Source organism: Acanthaster planci, linkage group LG13 (genome assembly GCF_054643075.1).
Source record: "Acanthaster planci isolate LZ-2023a linkage group LG13, COTS_SCS, whole genome shotgun sequence".
Lineage (NCBI taxonomy): Eukaryota > Metazoa > Echinodermata > Asteroidea > Valvatida > Acanthasteridae > Acanthaster > Acanthaster planci.
This window is the reverse complement of record NC_141789.1, coordinates 11,465,493-11,489,469: the sequence shown is the minus strand read 5'-3', so window position 1 is coordinate 11,489,469 and position 23,977 is coordinate 11,465,493. Positions and strand designations below refer to the sequence as shown.

The 23,977-nt window shown below is 42.4% G+C and overlaps 1 protein-coding gene across 3 annotated transcripts; it reads right to left on the bottom strand.

The window, feature by feature from the left end:
• Positions 1 to 48: 48 nt before the first annotated feature.
• LOC110983099 (corticotropin-releasing hormone receptor 1-like) lies at positions 49 to 19,604 on the bottom strand. 3 transcript variants are annotated; one of them, XM_022242052.2, is made up of 12 exons: positions 19,230 to 19,604; positions 8,297 to 8,459; positions 6,511 to 6,633; positions 6,111 to 6,187; positions 5,741 to 5,823; positions 4,466 to 4,601; positions 3,855 to 4,014; positions 3,084 to 3,147; positions 2,819 to 2,897; positions 2,563 to 2,663; positions 1,288 to 1,483; positions 49 to 1,064 (listed from the first exon to the last, which is right to left on the bottom strand). In XM_022242052.2, the coding sequence occupies exons 1-12, from the start codon at positions 19,233 to 19,235 to the stop codon at positions 750 to 752; spliced, it is 1,503 nt and encodes a 500-aa protein (XP_022097744.1). In that variant the 5' UTR covers positions 19,236 to 19,604; the 3' UTR covers positions 49 to 749. The 3 variants fall into 3 exon arrangements, with proteins under 3 accessions (XP_022097744.1, XP_087001109.1, XP_022097745.1); XM_087144983.1 differs by having other exon boundaries at positions 1,300 to 1,483; positions 19,230 to 19,602; XM_022242053.2 differs by lacking the exon at positions 19,230 to 19,604 and adding an exon at positions 8,721 to 15,044.
• Between the last annotated feature and the right edge of the window lie 4,373 nt (positions 19,605 to 23,977).

The following is a 23,977-nucleotide window of genomic DNA, read 5'->3' as shown; positions in this document are numbered from 1 at the left end:
CTTTCCTAAACAATTGAGAACAGTGGTGTATCCAAGCAGTTTGGGGAGTTTGAGAATTTAAAGTGCCAACCCTTCAGGGACAGATTTGCCAACTTTATATATTTACATAATTTTTTTGGGGGAGAGGAGGATTCTTTCAATATAACATTAGAAAATCGTTGATGGGAACAATTTCTTAATTCTCCCCCGAGAAATGCCCTGGATTTGCCACTAAGACTGATGAAACCTCTACATGGCCTTCGGCCCAGCCACTCATATGTCCTACGAAAGCTCCTGAGCCACTGAAGAACGGCTGAGCCACTGTAGCGGTTGGGTCAAACCGAAAAATGGTAGTGTTTTCGGTTACCCAACGCTACCTGAAAAATCATGTTGACAATGTCACCGAAAAATTTGTTAAAAATTAAACACAAAAATTCAGGTGCCAATCCTGCAGAGCATTTAAAATATAATATCCTGTACTTCCTATAGGCCTACTTTTTGTAACGAGCTAATCAGTTTGACAGAGTGACTTGTTCTTGTGCATTTGCTGCTCACAGTCACGTACTCCCTAAATTCAGCCATTTTCCAACAACAAATAATGACTGACCACCATCCTATTATTATATATCAGAAATGAAACATAAACTAGAAAAAATAAACTAAAACATATCTATAAGTACCAACCCCTATTTTTTCAATTTAACAGGTAACACAACTATTTTTTTTGGTTTGGCCTGAGTATTCAGAATCTTCGGTACGAATTTCGCCTTCTACACATCGGCAGGTGCGGGATCGCCCCGGATAGACTCGCTGGGATCCTCGACCAGCGGCTCCATTACCACGCACGTTTGCCGCCGGGGCTGTGGATTCTCCTCGGGATCGGCCACCGCCGCCATCTCGATTTCCACCGCCTCCCCGGTCCAGGTGGTGCTTGGCCGTTTGGTGGCGCTGCCCTCGCTGGACGAGTGCGACTTGCTGTGCCGCGGGGTGGCGCTCCGGCTGGAGCTAGGTGACGACAGGCGCGTGGAGTAGGTCACGTTGGTGCTCCGGTATCGTCGTCTGAGGTTTCGGACGGCGCGTCTGACCTGCGTTATTTAGAGTTGAAAGAGCTGCCAATATTGTATGGTAGAACAGGACACCTGGTAGGTGGTCAAAGTATTGTGGTCATGGTGATGATTTCATCGTGTCAAAGAACACAGGCCGGATTTGAAATTTTTTTTTCGAATAAATTAGTCCTACGGTGGGGTAGGGCAAACTTCCACACCAGATCAATTGGAGGCGGACCTATCATCACAATAATGCCCCTACCTGTTCACGTACCTCGGCATTGCAGAAGACATAGAGCGTGCACACGGCCAGACCTTGGAGCGAATTGACGATGTGGCTAATCTTGCTGATCACCCATTGAACGAGGAACGGAGGATTCAATCGAAAAACCAAGATGGGCAGCGCGAAGTAGACACCCAGTAAGACCAGGATCACAAAGGTGGACTTGGCCGCCCGCCTGGAAAAAAATTCGAGAAAGAAATTGGTATTATAATAATTAATAATAATGACTGTATAGCGCTAAATTACGGAGAGAAACACGGCGCTTGTTATCATTCCAGCTCACCAGACCACAAACATTCCCGAAACCAACTTAGCTCTTTAGGGAGTACATGTATTCAGCTCCATACTGCTAAGTGTGGCACAAATCAAACACAACCACCTTCTCAACACCAGAAGGAACACATTTATACTCCTGGATGGAGAGAGGCAATTGGGAGTAAAGCAGCTCGCCCAAGGTTACAGCATTATAACCATCTGCTGGATTCGAATCCCTGACCCTATTATTTGTGTAACAAACTTTAACCATCGGGCCACAGGAATGGCACAGCTGTTGTACAAAAGCTGAAAAGTATACTTCCGTCATAGATTAGATAGACCCAGTGAACAAGTATTGCAAACCTCAGGACACACATTGAGAACCGAGAAAAGGCACTGACACGCTGATGAGATTGAGGCCTACACACACTGCACATTCGCTACGGCGAAGATTGACTTTGTGATCACGAATGGTAATATATCTGCCTTATTGGGATAAAGAACTATCTAGCCAAGGTGACAAGTTCAATTCTGTAACAACCTATAATCTGCCCCGACACAAAAGAGATTTCTGTTGTCAGTGCGACCTGGCGGAAAGGAAACGATGTGGCATTTGAAGTTATTTGGATATTATCCTTTCAAAGCCAGATCGTTAGCACATATTTTGCCCCCCAAAAAGCACTAATTCGGTTAGAAAGTGTATCCTTTCCCGGGTTTTCTCTCCTGCAAGCTAACTGAAATCCTAGCGCCAATGTCACTTAAATAGTTAAGCTATCAGGTCGACCATTTTGGGACCAGGCCCTGGGCACGGTTGCATCATCAGTAGCATTTTAAAGTTCGACTGGGGTCATTCGAGTGGGACCGTATTGCGCGTGCGCATTTGACCACCGCTCGACCTATATTGGTCGCTCAAACTTGCCCATGTATAAAGTTCTTATGGTACTTTTTTCAGAAGTATTGAAATCAGGAGCACTCGTAACAATGCATTTTGGTACTTACCACGATGATTTCTCGTTCGAATACCGAAGGGTATTCCGGGCATCATCTCGCAATTTCAGCCAGAGTATTCTCATGACAACCACTAAGACGATTCCGTTAACCTGAAAAAAAAAATTAAAAAGTTGGTTGCACGTTAAGACTAGGACACAAGCCACAATGGTCAGAAAAGCTTCTCATTTTAGGAATATACAACTCTGACATGAATATATGCCTTTTTACCCCAGAAATCACACAGTCGTCATATTTCATAACTCACCACTAAAGCAGCAAAGATCGGCACTATCAAACAGTATAAGTTTGGACCTTCGTCTGAATCCAATTTCAAAACAAAATAGCTGGTGGAGGAAAGGATAAAACGGTAGTTATTTCAAAACTGTCTTATCACAAAGCATATTGAAGGGATAATACTATGGGCAAACACAATTACTCGGTAATTTTTCTACAAGAAAGTGGTTTCAATTTTCCCCTTACAGGCGCCCCATATTGCCCGTCTGTGATTTCTGTACACTTCTATTGCCCACCTGTCTTTTTCTGTCGTTACTCTCTCAACAACAATCCAAGCAGTCACAAGAACGGCAGGAATACCTGTTGTAAAGAAAGAGTTGTTACATGCCGGGGAAACATATATCCAGCGATTTACACATGGAATTTATTCCAATGGTCTTGAATGAAATCGTCAGACGAAATCCTTTAAGGGGAAGAGCCAAAGTACTATACCTCTGTAGTATATTGGGCCTTGTCTATTTCCCATCAGGATAATACAGTTATTTCTTTACCGTTCATGGCATCGGGGTATTTTTCCCAAAGAAAATGAAGCCAACGGACAACGATGCGACGTGGTTTAGCCAAGTGTGATGACATATTTTCTAGAGTGAAAGATCCCAAACAGTATAGAACGCCCGAACCCTTGCAGAGGTTGATATTGACGGTCTTTCCGTGAACACCCTCCCGCCCAGTTCCATCAATAAAGTCGGTAGTCTGTTCGATCAGTATTAAATAAGATCGAGCAGTGCCACAGCTTACCACTGGATTTATTGTTTCATTCCTGCTATAATCGTTTATAAAATTGCCTATCAATACTTTACGAGGGACTGGTAGATGATGGTCAGGTTTACAGTTTGTGGTACCATTTAAACGACTCGATCTCAAGTCTGCCTTTGAATAGTGAAGTGGTAAATGACCTACGCATATAAAACAGCATACCGGTACTCAAACATGCCTTACAAACCACAGTTGAAAGGATCACCATGTAGGGGCAAATATTCGAAGGGGGGAGGGTACAAGTGACTCACCCCATCCGATGAAGCACCACTTCACGAACGCCTTGCCGCGCTGTGATCCGGGGAAGGCGGTGGCCACAAGGACGAAGAGGACTAGACCTTCCACCAGCATCCAGAAAAAATTAGCCAGGACGAAGTAAGCCAGTAAGGCGGAAAGGAGATTGCACAGCCACTGTGGGACAAAATGTCACTCTGGTTGTTGAGTGTTGTTGCAGAAAAAAAGCGAGCGTTTGCCAAAGGATCTCCAATATACAATGGTCAGGGTGAAATGAAAGTGAGGAATTAGTGAGACTTGGACAGTTTTGTACCATTCAATTCTTCATCTATATAATGTGGTAAAGGATTTCAACTCAAAATATATTCCAAACACGCAGATGTAATATGTTAACATGTTACCTGATTATGTTAATACACAACTCTCAACGTCCATTGAAGGGATAGGAGCATTGCTTCTTTGAATATGACAAACTTTGAGGCAACAAATTATGGCAGGAACGTTGTGCAACCCCGAATTCATGTTGTTAAAAAAGAGTTTGTGCTTTACAAGTGAGGAGCCTGCGGTTAATTGTTGACGTTTTTCGGAATCACCAAGTAAATAGCAACACCACACCAAATTTTCTAACCAAATGTTCTTGAATGCAGGCCGTCTGGCTGAAAACGCCAAGGCTAACAAGCAACACGACTGGGTAGAGTATGAAGGAAGCGATAAGATTCCAGTGGATGTGATACTGGTAGTGCCTGAGTCCGCGAAGTGAAGATCTACAAAGAGGGTCAACAAATAGTTTCTGAAAGAGGACTTAAAGTAAATTCATGGCCGTTTTCCAGTACTCAACTTCGGCTCCGTCTCAGGCTTAAACTGATTTTTAACTAGCTGCCTTTGAAGCTATAGGCGCAGTAATCAGTCGAATAGTGCCACAAAGCATCAAATAAGATGCAAGAAAGCCAAAAATTACAGTAATCCAATCGAATTTAAACGCTTCAGGTCCACAATCAGGGATTGGTTTTGGGAACGAAGCCTGAGACGGAGAGGAAGTTGAGTATTGGAAAACGGCCCAGGGTTTTTACATGAACATGCTAAAGCATGTCAGTGGTTGGCGAAAAGGAGGGTGAAATCTCTTTCAATCACTTGCTTTAACAAAAAGTGATACCTACATTTCAGCCATATCTCCCAAAGTTAAAATGACTCTTACACTCAAACTGCGGTGCATATGTCCAGCCACACAGTATTTCAAATTATTTTACGAAATCAACTCTCTGGGTATTTGTGCAGCAGCAGACTTTGGGCGGAATCAATTTGTTATGCAGAAATGCGTCAAACAAGTTTCACAGGTAACAAATCAAACGCAGTTTCGACATTTTTTCCCCCTGAGGCGCAATGCAGGGATTGAGGAAACCAGTTGAAACAATTTCAATAAACCGTTCTTCATAATCAATTGCACTTTTTGAAATAGAACGTGGCACCGTTTGCACTGCAGTTACAAAGGATTTAAGTGGGAAGAGAGACTGAATACAGATTGACTTCCACGATAGACTAAAATGTTGCAGAGTAAGGTTGTGTTATTGAAATACAAATGTATTCATACAGTGCGACTAGCAGAGCGGCAGAGCGCACACGGACTTCTTACGCAGGTGTTTCAAGAGGCATATGCATGGCGCCGGCCGCCATATACTCGAGGATATTCTTAGCAATGACAAAGAGCGACAGGACGGACGTATGTCGCCCGGCGCACTCGTAAAGACGCAGGTTTGTTCAAATTTTACTGAAAACCAGTCATGTGTGCTCCACGTACTTTGTCAAGTGTGACAAAAATAATTTGAAAAGGGCAAAGGCAATGAAAAAAACCCAAGTTTTATTTGTAACGTTTCTTATTTGTTTACAAGTAAACACTTATTCTTACCTTGTCATCATGAAGATGGCAAATGCTGTCCCGCAAGCAACTAGTGACACGCCAAAGCCGATGAAGGCTAATATCTTGATAACCTGAGGCAAAAGTGAGAAAAAAATTGTCAAGCTTTTTAGTTGAAAAAGAAATAGGTCATGTGGCTTTCAGACATATTTTGGAATGACTATGCGCGTGCGTCCTACACCCGGCAGTGCGAGCAGAGAGCGAGTGGGACCGTACCGCAGCCCGGTTGGTGCACTCCGACGAGGGGGTACAACTGTATACTATTTAATTTTTTTGACAGAATTTTGCTGTTTGACGGAAGGGTTATTTGTAAAGGTCCCAAAACCAGGTCCCGACAGGTCTGTAATGTGGTTAAACTTACTGTATCGGCAAGGCATTCCTGTGGCTCTATCTTGTCAATATCGCCCCACTCACCATCCTCTAAACAGTCTCTGAAAACTGGAAAAGGAAAACATTTAATCAATGAAGAAAATCATAACAAAACTCGGCGTACTAAATGTACATAACACGCCAAATTAATTTTATCACAGTTGGGGTTATCAGATAACAGTCGGTTTTTGGTTTCCTCTACAAGTCAAGAAGCGCCAGATTAAAGTCAACTTGTGTTGGAAAACGTCACCATTTTCCATTTCACGTTCGCAACGTAGGGTGTAAACATGTAAGCCTTTTTGCTGGCCTGAAGGTGGCACAGTTTCGATCGAACTTCATCAATCCAGACTTGTTTTTCACATGAACTGTTAACACATTAATCATCGACCTACCTATAGCGCCGCATATACTGTCTTTCAGAACCGCAGAAGCTGTTCCTCCGGCATGTGTCGTGAGCCATGTTAGATTTTCACGGAATGGATTTTCGTCGGACGAGAAGCCTCGGCAGAAGCTATCTGCATTTTCGATTTGAAGAAAATCCAGAAATTGGTCGAACATAGCATAGGCCTACTCCTATTGAGGCCAGATCGAATCGGGTTCCGATTGTTTTAAGCATGGAAGGGACGCATTTTTAAACTGTTACAGTTGACGATACTCATGTCTCATGAGAGAGTTGCATCTTTTACAAACTTCAAGTTACTGTGCACACCAGCAGTAACTTAAATGAATACATAAAAAAATACATGGATCGCTTACAAATAGCATCCCACGCGTTTCTTGCTGAAGAGATGCTTAAGGTTGTTTTTAATGTCTTCGATACGGTCAGCAATATCACATTTATCGGTACACACATAAAGATGCCGTCGGCCAGCGGCTGTCTGTACTTCCTAAGGATGCGTGCGTCACTGCAAGTCATGGCCAAAACTTTGGAACCCAGCCTGCTGCTCCAATTTTATAGTGCCGCCCGTACTTGAACCCAGGGCAGTATATAGAGACTGTATACGCCAACTTCAGACTTTGGTACCAAAAGGGTAGTTCTTCGTGTGCGCAGTGCAGCATGCTGGGCGCTAACACTGTCCACTTGCGCTGACGCCTAATCCACCATTTTGGTACCAACACAACTGAGACACTCGTGTTGCAACTCTCTAAACAGCTCTCTGTGAACCTGCCAGAGTGAGCCCTCTTGTGCTCGTCCGTCGTGGAAGCGGGTTCGTTTATTTTCGCTTCTCTGTCAACGCTTTTTGATTAATTAAATCAGCTCACAAATGCAGGATAGCGCTTGATGAACTTGGCAAGTATAGGGGACGGACAAAGCAAGCCCATCTGTTGTTAGCACCTTCTCGACGAATGAAATGGCGTCCTTTTTAATTCTATGTTTCTCAGAGATGTTTAGCCTCGAAGGAGAGACAGTTGGTAAAAAATACAAATCTTGGCTAAAAAAAAGAAAAAAAGATCGAATGCATTCAAGGCCTACTAACATAAGTGTTCGATGAAAGATCGTCTTCTTATGAATTACCTTTTAGTTCGATTATTTTGAAATCAGGAAAAAAATGGACATGTTATTGTAATCCACTTTTGGCCAAAATGAAACAAAATCAGCAAATTCGAAACCTGCTTCTTAATTTCAAAATTCTACATTCATCTGATAAATTATGCTAAATTTAGAGATCTAGATCTTGAACTTATGTAATAAGGTTTTATATTAATGTGGTCTCCGTGACTCATTAAATTTGTGTGATTAAGTGCATGGTCGTGGGTGACAACTAAATTAATAATATACAGGGGCACGAGACTCGTGGCTGATGATGAAGCAGTGCATAATTAAGGAAACAGATTCATCCTCAATCATTCGCCTCCCTAATAACCAACCTATAGACTGATCCCATCCCGCCGCATTACTAAAAGTGCCTAATTCCATTTATCAGTGTGCAGAGTTAAATTATATTTACTGATGCCAACAAATGATACATTTTGAAATGCACGTCTGCTTCCAAAAGCTTATTTGACACTTAGCTGTAAATCCAGTAACGCCTCCATGCACGCTGCAGCATAGTGCAAGCAAGTGCGATGTGGTCATGGATTCAGCAAAATACATATAGTGCAGGAGTAATTCTCCACCCAAAAGGCCTAAATGTGATACCCTTAATCGCACGTGTATCATATCGTAGATCGACTCACCGTTACCATCAGTCACGTTTCCAATCTCGGCGATTACTTCTTCCGCAGACGGGATGTTTTCGCCCAGGCCTGACGCAACGATGACGTCATTGGCATCCTGGTTCTGGCACGACGCACCGGTCAAGACGAAAACAAGCAATAAAACCCCACAACGCAAGCAAGCCTGTGCGGTGCACAGAAAACAAACCTCTTATCAGACAGACACTATGAATTATTGACTGGACAATCCATACAAAAGTCAAAAATAAAAATAAACCATCTGTGGGCGGCCATAACATTGTCGTCTTGCCTAACTGTGCACATGTAATACAAGTCACCTCTTCTCGACTATACATTTCAACTTAACTTAATTTCACTCAATATCACAGACTAAATCAATGCCAAAAAACTTCGTTAATCCATTCTCGTCTCACGGCAAACTTACATACATGCTTCTGATTGTTTAGATGTCTTGAATAACAAAATGTGCCAAACATATCAGTTTTCATCAGCAGGTAAGTTAGGGTTGCTGGTGTGATAGCAAAGCTTCGTGTGCAAGTAAAAATTTCATGCTTGATTTTAGTGGGCGGCTTTCGTAAATACCAAATGTATCGAGCGAGCTTTGCGTTACAGGTGCCTCGCGTATTGCTGTGGTAAAGGTATTGTACCTATACTGGTTCCCTCGGAAATCTGAAAGGAATTTGCAAGACTCCCACGACACAGAAAAAGACACAAAAGAGGCGGGGGGAGCAGCTTTGCCACGCATCGTCTGCTTATGGCGCACCGAGCTATTGGCCAACCAACCCTCCACTCCATTTCGCTCAGTGACCGCAAAATATCTGTTCGTGACTTAGGCATCACTGCGAAGCAAACAGTGTGGTTAATCAACCGTGACTTTTTTACAGCCCTTCAAAGCAGGTAGATATGCGGGGATTTTACCGGTGAGCTCATAAAAAAGTATTGTCGCCTTTTTGTGGGACCTATTCAGGTATGGGAAAAAATTCTGGTCGGGGCATTTCCGCAAAAACCCCGGGAGAAGGAAGTATCAGCAAAAAAACAACCCCCCCCAAAAAAAAAACCAAAACAAAAAACATTGCCGACTGTAAAATTATTTGAGAAGTCAATAATATTGTTATGTTGCACTCATTCTGTGCGAAGAGGAACTGTCCAGAAGCCGGGTGTGGGGGGGCAGTGGTGGTTCAGATTGGCAGGTTGCAACGTGATGGAGTTTTAAAAAACAACCACAAAGATTTGCTGTCAATGCAAAGTTACTCTTAGTTTCAAAAACCGTGTTTGTTTCACACGGATCTGGGGTGAATCACGATCAGCAATCTGTCGCCTGTTTACGGACACCAAACTCCGCATAGTGGATGGTGCGAACCAGCGTTAGGATCACTGATCGAGATCCGTGTGAAACAAACAGGCCCAAAAGAAGTCTCCCCAAACAAAACTCCCTTACCTTTGACCCCTCACCATTACACTGACATACGTTAGTTGGGTCTCGATGACTTCTTAATTCAAGACAGAACTCATTATTAATCAATAGTGACTGACTTCAATGATCAAATCTGACTAATATTTGACTTATCTTAAATTTGACTGATACATGTTAGTCTTTGGCCTATCTGACTAATTTAAATTGGTCATTATAGACAAAAATCTGGACTAAATTTTATTAGTCAAAATGACAAGTTTTTGTTCACAGTGTGGCCTGCCACCCCTCCTCCCTTCGAAACTGTTTCCTTCGACTTTTCAAATGTTGCCACTGTGATGGTAATCACTATCGTGCTGCAATACCGCACACTGTGGCAGGCTTTGTCAATTAATTACACCCCCAATCATTATTTTCAAAAATTGCAAGAGCTGATTGCTTTCCAGGAAAGGGACGGGCAACTGATTCAGACTCTAATCCAAAGAGTGCTCAAAAGGTGGTGAAATAACCGATGGTACGGTCAATAATTATGTTGAAGCTGCTTTGCGCAAGAAGGTGAGTGGTAATAACGGTTTCCCGATTGTAAGAGGGTGAAATGCATTTTTGTCACTCGGGTTATTCATCGATTAGTGGTCCTTGAATGGAAAGTGACATTCTTTAATTGAACACTAAACTCCGGATAATCCTTTCTCTTACAAATGTCTTGACAAAGTAGTGCCCCTCTTAATTCATCGTTCAAAGGGTAGGTTTTAATACAGCAAAGAAAAGCCGCGGGAAATGCTCTTCCGCTCTCTGGTTCACAGTCCAAGGATTTGCAATTTATCGGCCATAAATTGTCGTCCGACCCACTTTCTAAGAGGGGCTGAAACGTATTTCATTCCATAAATTTGATATTTCCCCGGTCTGATTCTCTTTAATATGAACGCAAACTGTTGGCAAAACTCGGATGTGAATAATGACAATTACTTCATCCATGTAAAAATGGCGTGAAATATGACCGAAGGCGGCGGGTATTCCAGCGAGCGACCCAAGAATGTTTATTTGCGTTTTGTACATCCCAGAGCGAAGTATTTGTGCTCCACTGCGCGGCATCAAGGTATACCATAAACCGTAGAGGTAGTTTCATAAAATATTCCGACTCATTCAGAACTCCATGAACACTGGAGCAAACGAGACCCATTTACTCAAATTTATTGCAAAATTCCTGTATATGCAACTCGGTGGGTGTGAGTACGAAGGTTAGCATGGTCGATGAACAAAATGATTGACTGATATCAAGAAAGCGCACTTTGTAAAGCTTTTCTTTGTGAACTCTGAAAAGCTTCTTTAAATTCCCAGATTACTGCACCAACATCGAAGCACGCGAGAAGAATCTTACATAGGCTGTCAGTAATTCTAGCATCTAGTGATTATGAAGTTTTATCGCGGCTGAATGCGTCAAGACAGTTGCCACAATGCAGGCGTTTCATAATAGTACGCCTCAAAGAGTTTGTAACACTTTGACCAATCACAGTGTGCGAAATCTGTCGTCCCAATGCGCGTTTGGAATGAGTCGACAAATCTCGCGCACTGGGATTGGTCATCGCGTTACAAACTCTTGGTGGCGCACTATTGTGCATCGCCCATAATTATTCACAAAATGTGCCCCTACGACGCTAGGTTGAAAGAAAGGGCATCACTGGCAAGCTTGTCTGTAGGTTGCTAAGATTTTTTTTACTGACAGCTTACAGACCTAAGTAGTAGTAACCCAAAAGCGTGCTAATTTTTCAAGTACACTGGCTTTGTGTTAATATCGCAATTCAATGCAGAGATCAATTGCTCATCACCAGTAAATCCTTAATTCTCGCCCGTTCTTAAAAAACCTCGCGGGATCTGTGGCCAGTCTCTCTTTTGAAGTCACAGACTCATGCACAGGTCATTGTCTCATCACATCGCATTCATCATACGGCACAAAGCGCGCTTGCCCGGCGAACCATGTCTTTCGGCGTGCAAGACACGCTCATTAATTAACATATGAAGACCCATAGGACTCACCGGCTGAAGATGACGGAGTCAACGCGCAATTTCCGTAGCTACTCATGGGAGAATATCACTGTCTAACCTGTGTACCTGATGTTGTTTCAAGTAGGCACCAGATGTTGAGAAGGATACGTACACCTTCCAAGCCAACCAAAGATTCTTATTTTAAAGGGATATTTTCAGATCGAAACCACTTTAAACTATTACTATTAGACGCACGAAATATGACCACTGCTTTCGTTAAACTTGTTAAACCTAAGAGATATGAGTTACCGGTACCAAGCACTTGGGCAACAAGTGTGAGATGGTGTTTTTCACGTGTTTGTCATACCACTAACACGTGCTTCCCCTGCAAGTCATAACTGGACTGGAGGGCACTTGGCAGGTATTCAAGCTGAGTACAGAGCGCGCCGATTATGAATACATTTTGGGTGCTTATTTCTAGACACGGCAAGTCGTTGAGGTTTCCCTGTCGCACAATCTCCAATGCAAATGTAATTTGGAGATAATGTCTATAACACTCCGACTAGCTGCTTTCTGCGAATTCACGACCAAGGTGCGGGCTTTCTTCGAGTTACAATGCATGACCCCAGCAGGCAACTGAAAGTGATGACTCATTTTATATGGATTTAAAAAAGAAATCAAAACTATTCTCGTCCCCCACGTTTAATGTATACTTCTATTCCAGGTACATAAGGCAGCATGTCCGAGTGCAGTGGGTTGCTGTCGGAAAAGTAGACTACAGTGCCGATATTAAGTTCAAATGAATGGTGTACAGTCTAAAAAGCTGCCGTCAGTCAAGGTTTATATTTTTCAACTTGGGAGATATATTAATTACATAACAGTTAGTGTTTCATATGGTTGCATTCTTTGTTTCCGTCTAGCTACAAGATGCACAGACCTAACAGACCAGTACGTGCATGCTTGCGCTAGGGTAGTCTTGGTTCCAAGACCGTCCAGTAGTTCATTCAGCGACACGAACCACCACCAGACGAATCGCTAGCGCTAAGGGCGAGCATAATCTGGTTACTTTGGCTTAAAGGTCAGGTTCGGCCAACAATTCATGACGGCCAGTTAAATTTCACTTCACCTTACGTTCTGGGGATTGATTTCTTCAGGCAAAGTGTTGGAAGTTCGTGCTTACCAATATTCAACACATAGGCCCTTTCAACTCTCACACTGCTTTTTCGATATCTGAAATGTATTATCAGTTACATATACAACCTTTTGTACCTCGTAAAAATATTTGAAAATCAGCGGAAAGGGAGGAAGTACCTGGCTTCGAATCACAGGAAAGTATAGCCTGTTATCTACATGTTTATACAAAGTCTTTGGAATATCAGAAAGGCAATTTCAACACCTATAGTTTGATCCACAAGAGGAACTGCTGCAGTTTACTTCCGTTAACAACTCCTCATAAACCTTGTGTCATGTATATAAAAATAACACACCGTGTCATCGCATCCCTAATGGTAGGGTTTCCCCCTATCTTTTTTTTTAATATTCAATACCTTTTGTACAGTTTTCTTTTGGCCGCCAAGGATTTTGCCCTTTGCCTACAGAACCTTGATGTCGAAACGCCAACCATTCAAAGCCGCAGACAATGGCATTGTAGCCACTTTCGTCGACTGCTGGTCTAAACAAGGAAAGCATAGCCTGCAAATAATATTAGGCTTTCGCGTTTTTCATTCAGGTATATCCAGCTACTTTATAAACAAGTCCGGCGGTTTACCCGGCACAGCCAGCTCTCTTTTGAACATTTGATCGCACTGTTGAATAGATCTTCAACTATACACGGAATGCAAACTGACTTGTGGCCAAGCAATGGATTCAACTTGCATGAGAATGAAATACGAACGCAGGTCACTTGTCTACAGCCCTCGAAGCGTTATGTACAACCCCTAAATTGGGGGAAAACAGGTTTGCCTAACGCCTGTAAGATGAGATATGCATCAACATGACATATGCAAATGAACACAGGCATATAAAAATATGAACAATATTCCTGTAAAGGTTGACCTAGACTTTGCAGAGGTAAAAAGGAAAAATAAATCTTTCCCGTGTCACATTTAATGCGTTGTAGTTTGGGTGATGATTCACGAAAGTCAATGCAAAAGATTGTCCAAATTCTTTTCACATTTTCTGTCTGAGTTCTCAGACAGCTGCCAAATAGACCGTAAAACGGTGTATCCAAATACGAGGCTGGTCGTGGTGAAAGTAGCTCTCAACTCGCCAGTTATTCCCCGAGAGTTTTTGTCCAGAGTGAAGTAGGCCCTAAGGAAAGATTAAAAAATCGTCGACTTCATTAACGTGCTAATACACACGCACGTCTTATGTTTCAAATAAAAAAGCGAACCGAACAAAAATGAAACTGTCATATCATTTATGATACTGTCTGGCCATGAATATGAAACTGAAACGGGCAAAGACACAGAAAATGATTTATGGTCTCTTTCCTCTGTCATTCTGTTCTTTGCGTTGGCACGTGTAGGCACATTCACGCGTATCCCTAGCGGACGCCCGTGCACAGACGCCCCCCCCCCCAAATTCCTCAGCAGCCCGCAGCCGTGTGTTTGATGCGGGACATTTTGACTACGCCATAAAATGTGAGAGGACGCTTCGATTGTTTCCCTTACGTCCATTCGAGGGCTTCTATTTGTTTTCGCGGATTAGTTTCAATGTCCAGAACATGTCTGTCGCTGAAGCTGGATCACAACACGGAGCGGGTGGAATGGTCCAATGCTGCTGTGGCGCAACTTAAAAATGCCCCTGCAAGCCAACTGGCCGTGTGCGTCACGCATTTAGCGCTGTAACATTACTAAGGGTTATTACAGACGCACTTTGCTTGAATCCGGAGCATGTTTTGCGGTCAGCAGTGGGGAAAATGAACACAAAAAAACGTTGATGAAGTGCCTTCCAGCACGCGTTCGTGTGTTATTACTGTGGATAACGTGATGTTTGGAGACAGTTTGGTGTGGGCGGTACGACTTGTACAGCTCGAGGCTTAGTGTCACCATCAACTCCTAACTTAGGCGTTCATTTTGTTTTTAGTGATCCAAATGTGGAATGATTATATAGAAGAATAGCAATGTGTGGTAAAACCTCCCGGTATTTGGAAGTGGCAGGTTTGTGGGACTTGGACTTATATGCAAAGAGAAAGGCTCTACCCCGAAATGCTCTTGTGCCTGAAATGTTCCTCAGCAGTTCAACCGAGTGACACGCTTTCGGTTTCTCGCGCGTTGATGCCCCACTACAATACATTTTTCGGTTAAACCACTCTCGGTATGCCACTGTTTTGATGTGTTTATAGTTACATGCAGTTTGCAACAGTATATACCCATTCATACCCCTCAGCACCTGTTAATTTTGCCAGCCCCTTGGGTAGCACAGATGAGAAATGAGTTATCCACCTGTTCCTTTGGCAAACCCCGTGTCTAGTTTGGGTACACTCTGAAATCAGGAAAGGCAGCAGGGAATAAATAATTCAAACATCGAATCCCTCAGTAAAGCTCATGGAATCACCGCATGCACGCTCACTTTCGTAAATACTCTGAACCACCCGACCAAGATAATAAAAAGAGGGGGCAGGCCTATTAAACACTATCTTGATACCATTCGATTGGCATGCAAAGAGTTGTCCCACCGTCGTGATGACTTCATCTCCCTAAGCTCCCCTGGGACACATTATTGTAAACATTAGCTCCAATCTGCATCTGACAATTTTCAAAGAGCTCACGCTGTCGTAAGGAAATTCATCTCTCGGATATTCATGATTCGTGCTAACCTCCAGCTTGTGACAACACACGAAGCTATTAAGGCAATTGGTTTTTTACGACATGCCCATCGTTGAGCTTAGTTTCAACGGGAAAATCCCTCCTTCACTGTGGGTAATTAAGAGCGTTGGCACCGGTGCTGTACCCCTCCCGGCTCCGTCACGCGCGGTGCCCGCCGCTGGCCCTCCCTATCGACACGGGCGGAACCACTCGTTGATCCCTGATGTTGATTAGGCCTATCCCCCATCCCTAGAATAATTCCGAAGTGCATACCGTGGGAGGATTTCGCTGGTAGCATGTCTGCAGCCAGCCAATTATCCCCCAGCAGCATTACGCGAGGTAATGTAAACAAACTTGATTTAGTAATGGTGTGGGTGAATTAAGTCTACGGGAGAAATTAGCCGATGGGAAAGGGACGTGCCACTCCTCTGGACTTCAAATCTCTCCATCCACTCGGTTGATATCGATTTCCAACATCCGACTCCATCACGGTCCCGCCAACTTGCAACCTCATTAATTCGGATAAATTATTTCAAGCCTAATTCGCCTGGCACAAGGTCCATGAACAAGAAAACCACAGCGAAATTATATACCGGTATATTAGGAAAAAATAATGCTGTCTCAGTTTGAATGTTACTGATGGCAAATAAATGATACATTCATTTACTTTCTAGCTTCTTTATATGCATCTAGGTCCACTCATATGAATAATTAATGTCATATGGAGATTCACAAATAATATAAAAACAAGAATTAAAAAAATTGTACAGATAAATATAAAAATTTTGAATTCAGAATGTAGTTGTCTTGGATGTCAAAATCCCATTTGGAGATTAGTATCGAAAGGTATGCTTTATATACGTGATAGTGTCAAAATGTCAAAAATCAATATCAAACGTTGTCTACTTGTCTTTGCTACTTCAGATTAAACTCGTTATGATGCAAATATCCACGATGTCAAATGGACCCTAAACTCACTGAATGGAGCTTAAGCTTATATATACCAGTATCCGAAAATTTAACAGTCTTCTCCCAGTAATGATATAATGTGTACACAAAATGTCAAGGCGCAGGAATTTTTGAGTCAAGAGAGGTTTTCCCATGCTGTAGCAATGAAGGCTGTCTAAACTAGGCCCTATCTTAGCGACACTCGAGCAACGTGCCTAACTGTATGCGTTTGTCTACTGTATTGCAAGCTCGGTATAGGCTAATTGTTATGAAAAGTACTCGAGTTACGCGTCGATTCATCGATTTCTGTGGACCACCGCGTTCGAGAGGTGGACACTGACATTCAAATGTGAATGACTACACTCGAAAACAGTACTTACAACGATCGCGTTTCATTTGAAACCTTCCCTTCAAGCTTGGCAATGACATTCTTTTATCATCACTTTAAAAATCGTATAGTAATGTCATACACGTACCACTAAGGCACGTATGTTACACGTCTATACCAAAGCCGTTCAAAATGCAAAAAGGCGTTTATTATAGACTAATTCAGGTAAAATTTCAACACATGGGTTCAGCATTCAAAATTGGCATCACCATGACATGATCTGACGGACCTCATCCATTATCACCTGACCAAGTCCACGTATTTCGATGACACTTTCTGTGTATGTAAATTAATTACTTCCGCTCTGAACACGCACTTTATCTGACAACTTACGGATCTTCGGTGCATTTTTTGCTGTAGCGTTTCTATGGCATGAAACTCATATTTTTAATTTTGATCAGTTTCCTCTTGCTAGGTAAATGCATAATGTCATCATGATACTTCAGGCCTCGCCCAGTATCGTCAGAACACGTTCATATCTTTTGTATATACACTGTGTAGGCTAAGCCTTTCCTTGGAATATAAAACCAAATATTTGTTAACGATCTGTTTGTACATGTACCACACGGGGCTCTAAATTCTAAGAACCACCAACCTAAGGAAAACATGTGTCAGTAAGATGAGAAATGTGCATTCGTAAACGGGTACGGCATGCAAAGTTAACATTTAATCCGCGTATACAGATATGTCTGTTCTTAAGCAGGATAAGGATCTGAGGGGACCGACATGTACATACACACGTTGTGAATGACGACACTGCACCTTGTAAGCTCTGCAAATGCAACATAAGACCGTACAATCAAAATGCGTGCTATGAAACAAGTGTTATTTACCAAATTATCCATTTGTGAGGTTTGGGAAATGTATCAGTCAATTATTGGGAAAGATCACCGAGAAGGTTTGGCGGAGGGTTGTTTCTCCAAGCTCGATAGGTTGACTTTTTGTGGAAGTCGGTACAGTACTCATGGGCACATGTGGCGGCCTCGTGGTTTGGGCTTGTAGCTTCTAATCATAGGGTCGGGGGTTCGAATCCAGCTGGTGGCAGCAGATTGTGATCTTGCGGCAAGGCACTTTATCCTTTTGTGCCTCTCCCCCCCCCCGGAATAGATGTGTATCTGTGACGACAGACTTGGACATTGTGTTTAGCCGTTTGTGCCTCATATGGCAACATCGGCCAAGTATACTTCCCAGGGAGCTGAGCTGATCTCAGGAATGTTTAGATTATTAGATAATTCTAAATCGGCGCCTTTGCACGGCCAGATACGGTTAGATACGGGTGCGCCTAGTAAATGTTCTGATATTTTTTAGCATTATCACTTGCAACGCAAACTACGGCTATGCAAACGTTGAAATACCGTTAAATAAATTATCAAATTTTGTATTGGAGATATTTTCAACCGAAATAAATAAAAGAATAAATAAATAAACTTACAGTTGTCAACAATAAAGATAGGTTGCTACTTTTACAAAATAACCAAACATGACGACAAATCAGTGCTTAAGACGTAGAAGCGAATGTGTTTATTGATAATTATGTAAGATTCTAATAGGTTCTGAGACTTTGACCTTAAGTCGCATATTGACTCTCACTGGGCTTGGCTCGTTTTCGTCTAGTCTCCCATGTGTAATTTCCAACGAAGGCATTTTAGTTTATCGGAGTAACATTTCTTTGCTTTCGATTAACACTGGCGTCGAAATTGGTTTAAATTTAAACACCAATGTGGCTATAGCTGTGTCCGCTGCACCGCTTCCTACGCCCTATATAAACTGTCGATAAAATGGAAGAATCCCACTGGCCATTTCATCGACACGATAAAATGCCGGTAATTTTGATGTCTGGCTGACAAGACAGAACACTCCCTATGAAATCCTAACAACTTTGGTTTTTTGAGTCGGACACCATGGTCATGCAGAACACGGAAAACCCATCCTTAGCAAGAGAATCAGTAACGTCATTCAAAGTGATGAGTACATGTACACCACTGTTCTCGAGTAACGTCTTCAGCCCAACAGTTCAGTGAATATAATCAAAATGAGATTTGGCTAACAAGTGTGGACATCATAGGAAGGGTAGAAATGCTAGACTTGGCATAACTTACCGGCCATTCCTGTAAAAATGTAGCCTCTTACACTTTACAGTCGACCAGCGGCGAAACTATTTTGGAAAGGTCAAATTACCATTATCGACTTGGGTGAAGTTGGCTGGTTATAAATATACCCACGGTTGTTATTCATTCAAGCTCTTTTGCGCAACGATGGGTGCATGTCGCCGAGAGGCGTCAACGTGCACCTTCGTGACACTTGGAAAACGACCGTAGATGAAGGGAGCATATCCGGAGTTTTTTTTTCCAATTAACGATCACCTACGAGCTTGACTGATTTACGTCTACTTACCGTCATGACGAACGCTGTTTGAATGCGGCTAAATATGGTAGACTCAACTCGTCTGCCAGCAAGATGAGATGAGGGCACAGCAATCAGACACCTTGTTTGCGAGATGAACTGCACAAACTACACCGTTGGTCGGTTGCACATAACAGAGCCAGGATATCGCGGTTCCTCGCACGTCCACGTCGAAGAGAGGCTTGGTTTGCAAGTCCTAACCCGCTGAACGCTGCGCACTAAGTGTTTCCAAGGCGGAAGTCCCCGCTGATAAATCAAGCGAGAGCGATCGTGTCGTATTTGTGTCCGCCGAGCCACAATATCATGACGTGACGGGGTAACCCCCTGGAACAACCTCGTGCAATCCCCAGGTCTTTGCAACCATCGGGCCGAGTAACTTCCATTGTCACGATCATAACCAGAAACCATGGTTGAGTGCATGCGTACTATCGCATTCACATGACTATAGTTGACTGAATAGTACACGGCCCTGACCTGGGAGGTGTTTGGCACACGCTTTGGGAGACGGGCACCAGACCAAAATCGCAGATCGTATCAGGCAAATGATGCATTAATTGAATAATGCCCGAAAAAAGTCCACAGTGAACCTTTTGTGCATGTTCCTTTCAATTTCCTTCAAAAACATCGGTGATTTAATTTCTGAAAAATCCCCGATTGTAACTCAATTTCCCGTCAGGATTTCTTAAATTAGGAACTGACGGCTACATGATGAAATTTTCGCAACCTCTTTGGCATTTAATCTTTTTTTTAAAAAGTCATCTCACTGTTATAGATAAGGCTAGTTTGTGTGAGATGGTGAAAGAGTGTTTTCGGGGGCAGGACGACAGTTCAAATCACAGCACTTCAAGAACAAATTGTGCCAGATTTTGATTGAGTAAGAATCGGCTCGATCACTGAAGGCGGGGGTGGGGAGACGTACGAGCAGCATTTTATCACATGGACAGCGAACAAGTGCGCGACATTTTCATGCTTTTGTTGCTTGGCTGCAAAGTTCGAATTGGTACAGTTTCACGTCATCTCAGACTTTTGCCCTTCGTCTTCGTAATCGTCGAGTGTGACGGCTGTTTCCTGTGGGTCAATTTTAAAATCAAATTGGAAAATGCGACAGTGCCGGTTGAGAATACGATGCGCACTTTGTATAGCCGTGAACAATCCAGAACAAAATTCAGTGAGTGGGGCTGCCTCGTGGGTGTGATACTTATCTGACTGAATGCGTTCACTGCGATAAAAATTTAAAGGGGACGTATGATTGAGCGGTTTTAAAGTGATGTGTTAAAAGCCGGATAGGGGCCTGGTGACGTTAATGGACCGGGGGGATTTTGACGTACTTTTAAACTTTGCTGGCATATGTAATAATATGGTCCCTCTGATATGCTTGAATCCTTGTTATCATTCTGTATTTTATGGAATGATTATACGCATTCGTAAGAAACAACAAGGACAATTACAGAAACTCAATCTTTTCAATTTAAAGAAATATCTTATGGTAATTTCTTAAAACTAAGAAAAGGGTTCTTTCAATTTTGACACGATATTCATGATGATGATATTCATCTGATCATTTAGATCGTTTTTAGGTTAAATTATTGATGCATCTGAAAAGACAAGATCTGCCCAATTTGTACAAGTTGGCCACGCAATTAATTGCTCAGCAGAAATAACTCATTAATTAGTTGTCTCTGAACATAAGAGACGGGCGAATACGGCAGACCAACTCGGAACAAAACGTGGAAAGAATACATCAACCCCCACGCATTCTGCCCACTGCTTCCTCTCGCACTGGGCAGTTATAGGTCTTGGTTATCGAAGGGACATTGCAAACTCAGCCAAGTTCAAAACAGACTTATTAATTTCGGAGATCTGACAGCAACAAGTGTGTGATATATTTGCACTTCGTTGGGAGGCATTGTCACAAGCACGATTACGCTCGAGAGGAGGAACCAGCGAGCGTTTGGTCGGCTTCTATACAGACGGGGGGAACGAGTTCCGTTCTCCTCGAATCAGCGAGATGATTTTTCTTCGGATTAATTGCTTGTGCGCCCCTACGACGACAACGGCTTTACATTGTGCGCACAGACGGGTGGAGTTCTTTCCGTGTGAGTTGCCTTTGACTGGTAATTGCATTCGTCGAATTTTGCTCTCGCCAACAGCTTTGTTTGATGTGAGCCTTTCATTTAGAATTTTTACCCAACAAATTTGACAGCTTACACCGAGCCATACATAGGCCTATAGCAGAATGCAAGGCTGCCTGTGGTTTTTGGCCGTCACGGCCACAACCCAGAAGGCAAAAAAGTGGATTCTTTGTCATGGAAATGAGTATTCCCAAAGTTTCTTTGTAAAGCTGTTGAAAAAGTACAAACCTAGACCACATTTTGAATGTGTTCATTACTTTTCCATTTACGTCATTACTTCATTAAGTGATCTCTTCACTGCGAAATCGTTGCTATACAATGTATTTTCACTAAGGCTATCAGGAATAGGGCCTACATGTTTTAGCATGTGGCAATGACTAACAATGCGTTTTGTTATTATTTATTCATAAATACCTAGACGCTAGAACTGTACAGAAAGTCGGAACAGATTGGTTAACGACATTTTTTCTGCCATTGATAAATTTGGATTCTACACCGTAAAAAACAGCACTCAGAGTTTCAACACTTTTTGGTACCCATTTTAAATAGATATTTTACGTTGAAATGCGTCCAGGATTGTGTTTAATGCTGAGTGTTTTTTTCCATTGTATACGTTTAGCCTTTTGAAATCAGCTTATCAACCCAGTCCTGAACGCATTTCATTAATAAACACCTAAACGTCGTGGGTGAAACGTGTTTTTAAACAGTGGGTACAAAAAGTGTTTAAAAATGTGTTTAAACTCTAAGCAGTTTTAAACAGTGACATTCCTATTCAAAACCTAGAATTTCAGGAGCAGTTTACCTTTATGTGAGTGATCAGCTTTAACTGTCAGCGATCGAGGGGGAAAATCCGTACGATTGACTCCTCCAATAAAAACAAAATCCTAGCACATACTTGCAAAATACAGGACAGCCCACAGACCCGTTTTGAGCTTAACGGGATCCCGTGTGAAAATTTGTCCTAGGGCAAAAAAGATGGTGTACTAATAAATCACACAGACGGTTCTGCAAAATTACTTCCACATCACCAGGAATTCCAACCATAAACTTGGCTGCGAATAATTGGTCCTGCTGGGAAATGGTATGTTTGAATCAACATTTCAGGACTCCCATTACCGTGCGCGCTGGGAGCAATTCATGTTATACCAACAGTGAACACACGCTCGTCTGCTCGATTTGTGAGTTCACATGCCGTCAACCATGTGGTCAACACCTTTTTCTTGCAGTAAACTCGAAGTTTTCCATTGCAGACAAGGCACTTTCAACAGTTTTCGTCTCCTCGGCCTCCCTTCCGACACACGTATACGCTTACATCTCTGGTCTATTTATGTGGAAGAATAAACAAAAACTCAGGTTTGCCTAGTCGTTTAGAGAGACAAGATTTTTTTCAGATTTAATAATGTGAATCTTTCGCCAAGAGGCTAGTTGCAGTGAAAACTGCACCTTGTGTTTTTCCCGCATCTTCAAGGGCAGAACGATCGCGCAACGCGATCAATAGTGGACCCTTGTGCCGTGCATAGCGCTCCGCTGCGGGACAAACTGTCACCCGCCACATTATGGTCTTACAGGAATTGATCGGACTAACCCATTGAAATATCCTAGAGGTATATCTCAGCTTTCGACTATAAGGCCCACTTCAGGTCAGTTTGTCAGTAAGTCGGTTGCCGGTTATTGAGGATTGAGGCCGGCATTTATAACAGAGAGAGCCGCTATACGTATCCGTTTAATATCTTTTGGCTATTCTTACATTGTATTGTGAGGGGAGACGTATATTACTACCTCCCAGCTATGGTAGGTGGTTGGGTGGCGATGTACACGGCAGCAGTGCACACGAGATCTGGACACTACAGAGCTGAAATTTTGCAGCGGGTGTGGACTGGTGACGTAGGAAGGCATTAAAACGGTTCTAACGTTCTAAAAGATTTCTGCATCAATGTAAATGAGATTACCGATGTGACTTTAATAATTATAAAATAAAAGACCTCCTTGAGAGCAAATTTTGCCCACGAAATTAAAAACATTCCAGGATGCCACCAGACAGTTACTGCGTGCGGATTAACTGTGTAAATTAATCCGAGTTTCACTTTTGTGTGTGTCCTGGCGTAGATTGAATTGTTTCACCCCTTTCTCGTACAAAGGTCATGTAATTTCGATACAACAACAAAGTCATTTTAAAAAAATCTTATTTTAACTGAATGACGAAGCCCACAAATAAGGCTACAACATGGAAGTACAAGTTTTCCCAGCTATTTAAAACTTTATTATTCAAATTCTTAGATTTTAATTTTCAATTCTGCCAGCGGCATCGTTTTGGTGCAATTGCAATTTTTAAATTCGTCAGTTGTCATAGATTCAATTGTTAGTCAATCGAATTCGAACCACAAGCACACGTTTTCGGCGAGGCATATTGGATTCGTCTCCTTTACGCCTTGCAAGCTGAGTTATTCAGAAAACAAAATTTGTCTTTTCCCAGACAAATATTAATAAGTTTATTCAGTTTTGTGGCGTGCACAAAAAGCATAATTGTCTATAAAGTTAACCCAGCACTGCATGCGTCTCATTTTAATCTTCCCATGTTTCTGTTAATTTAATTTTCTTTTAAACATA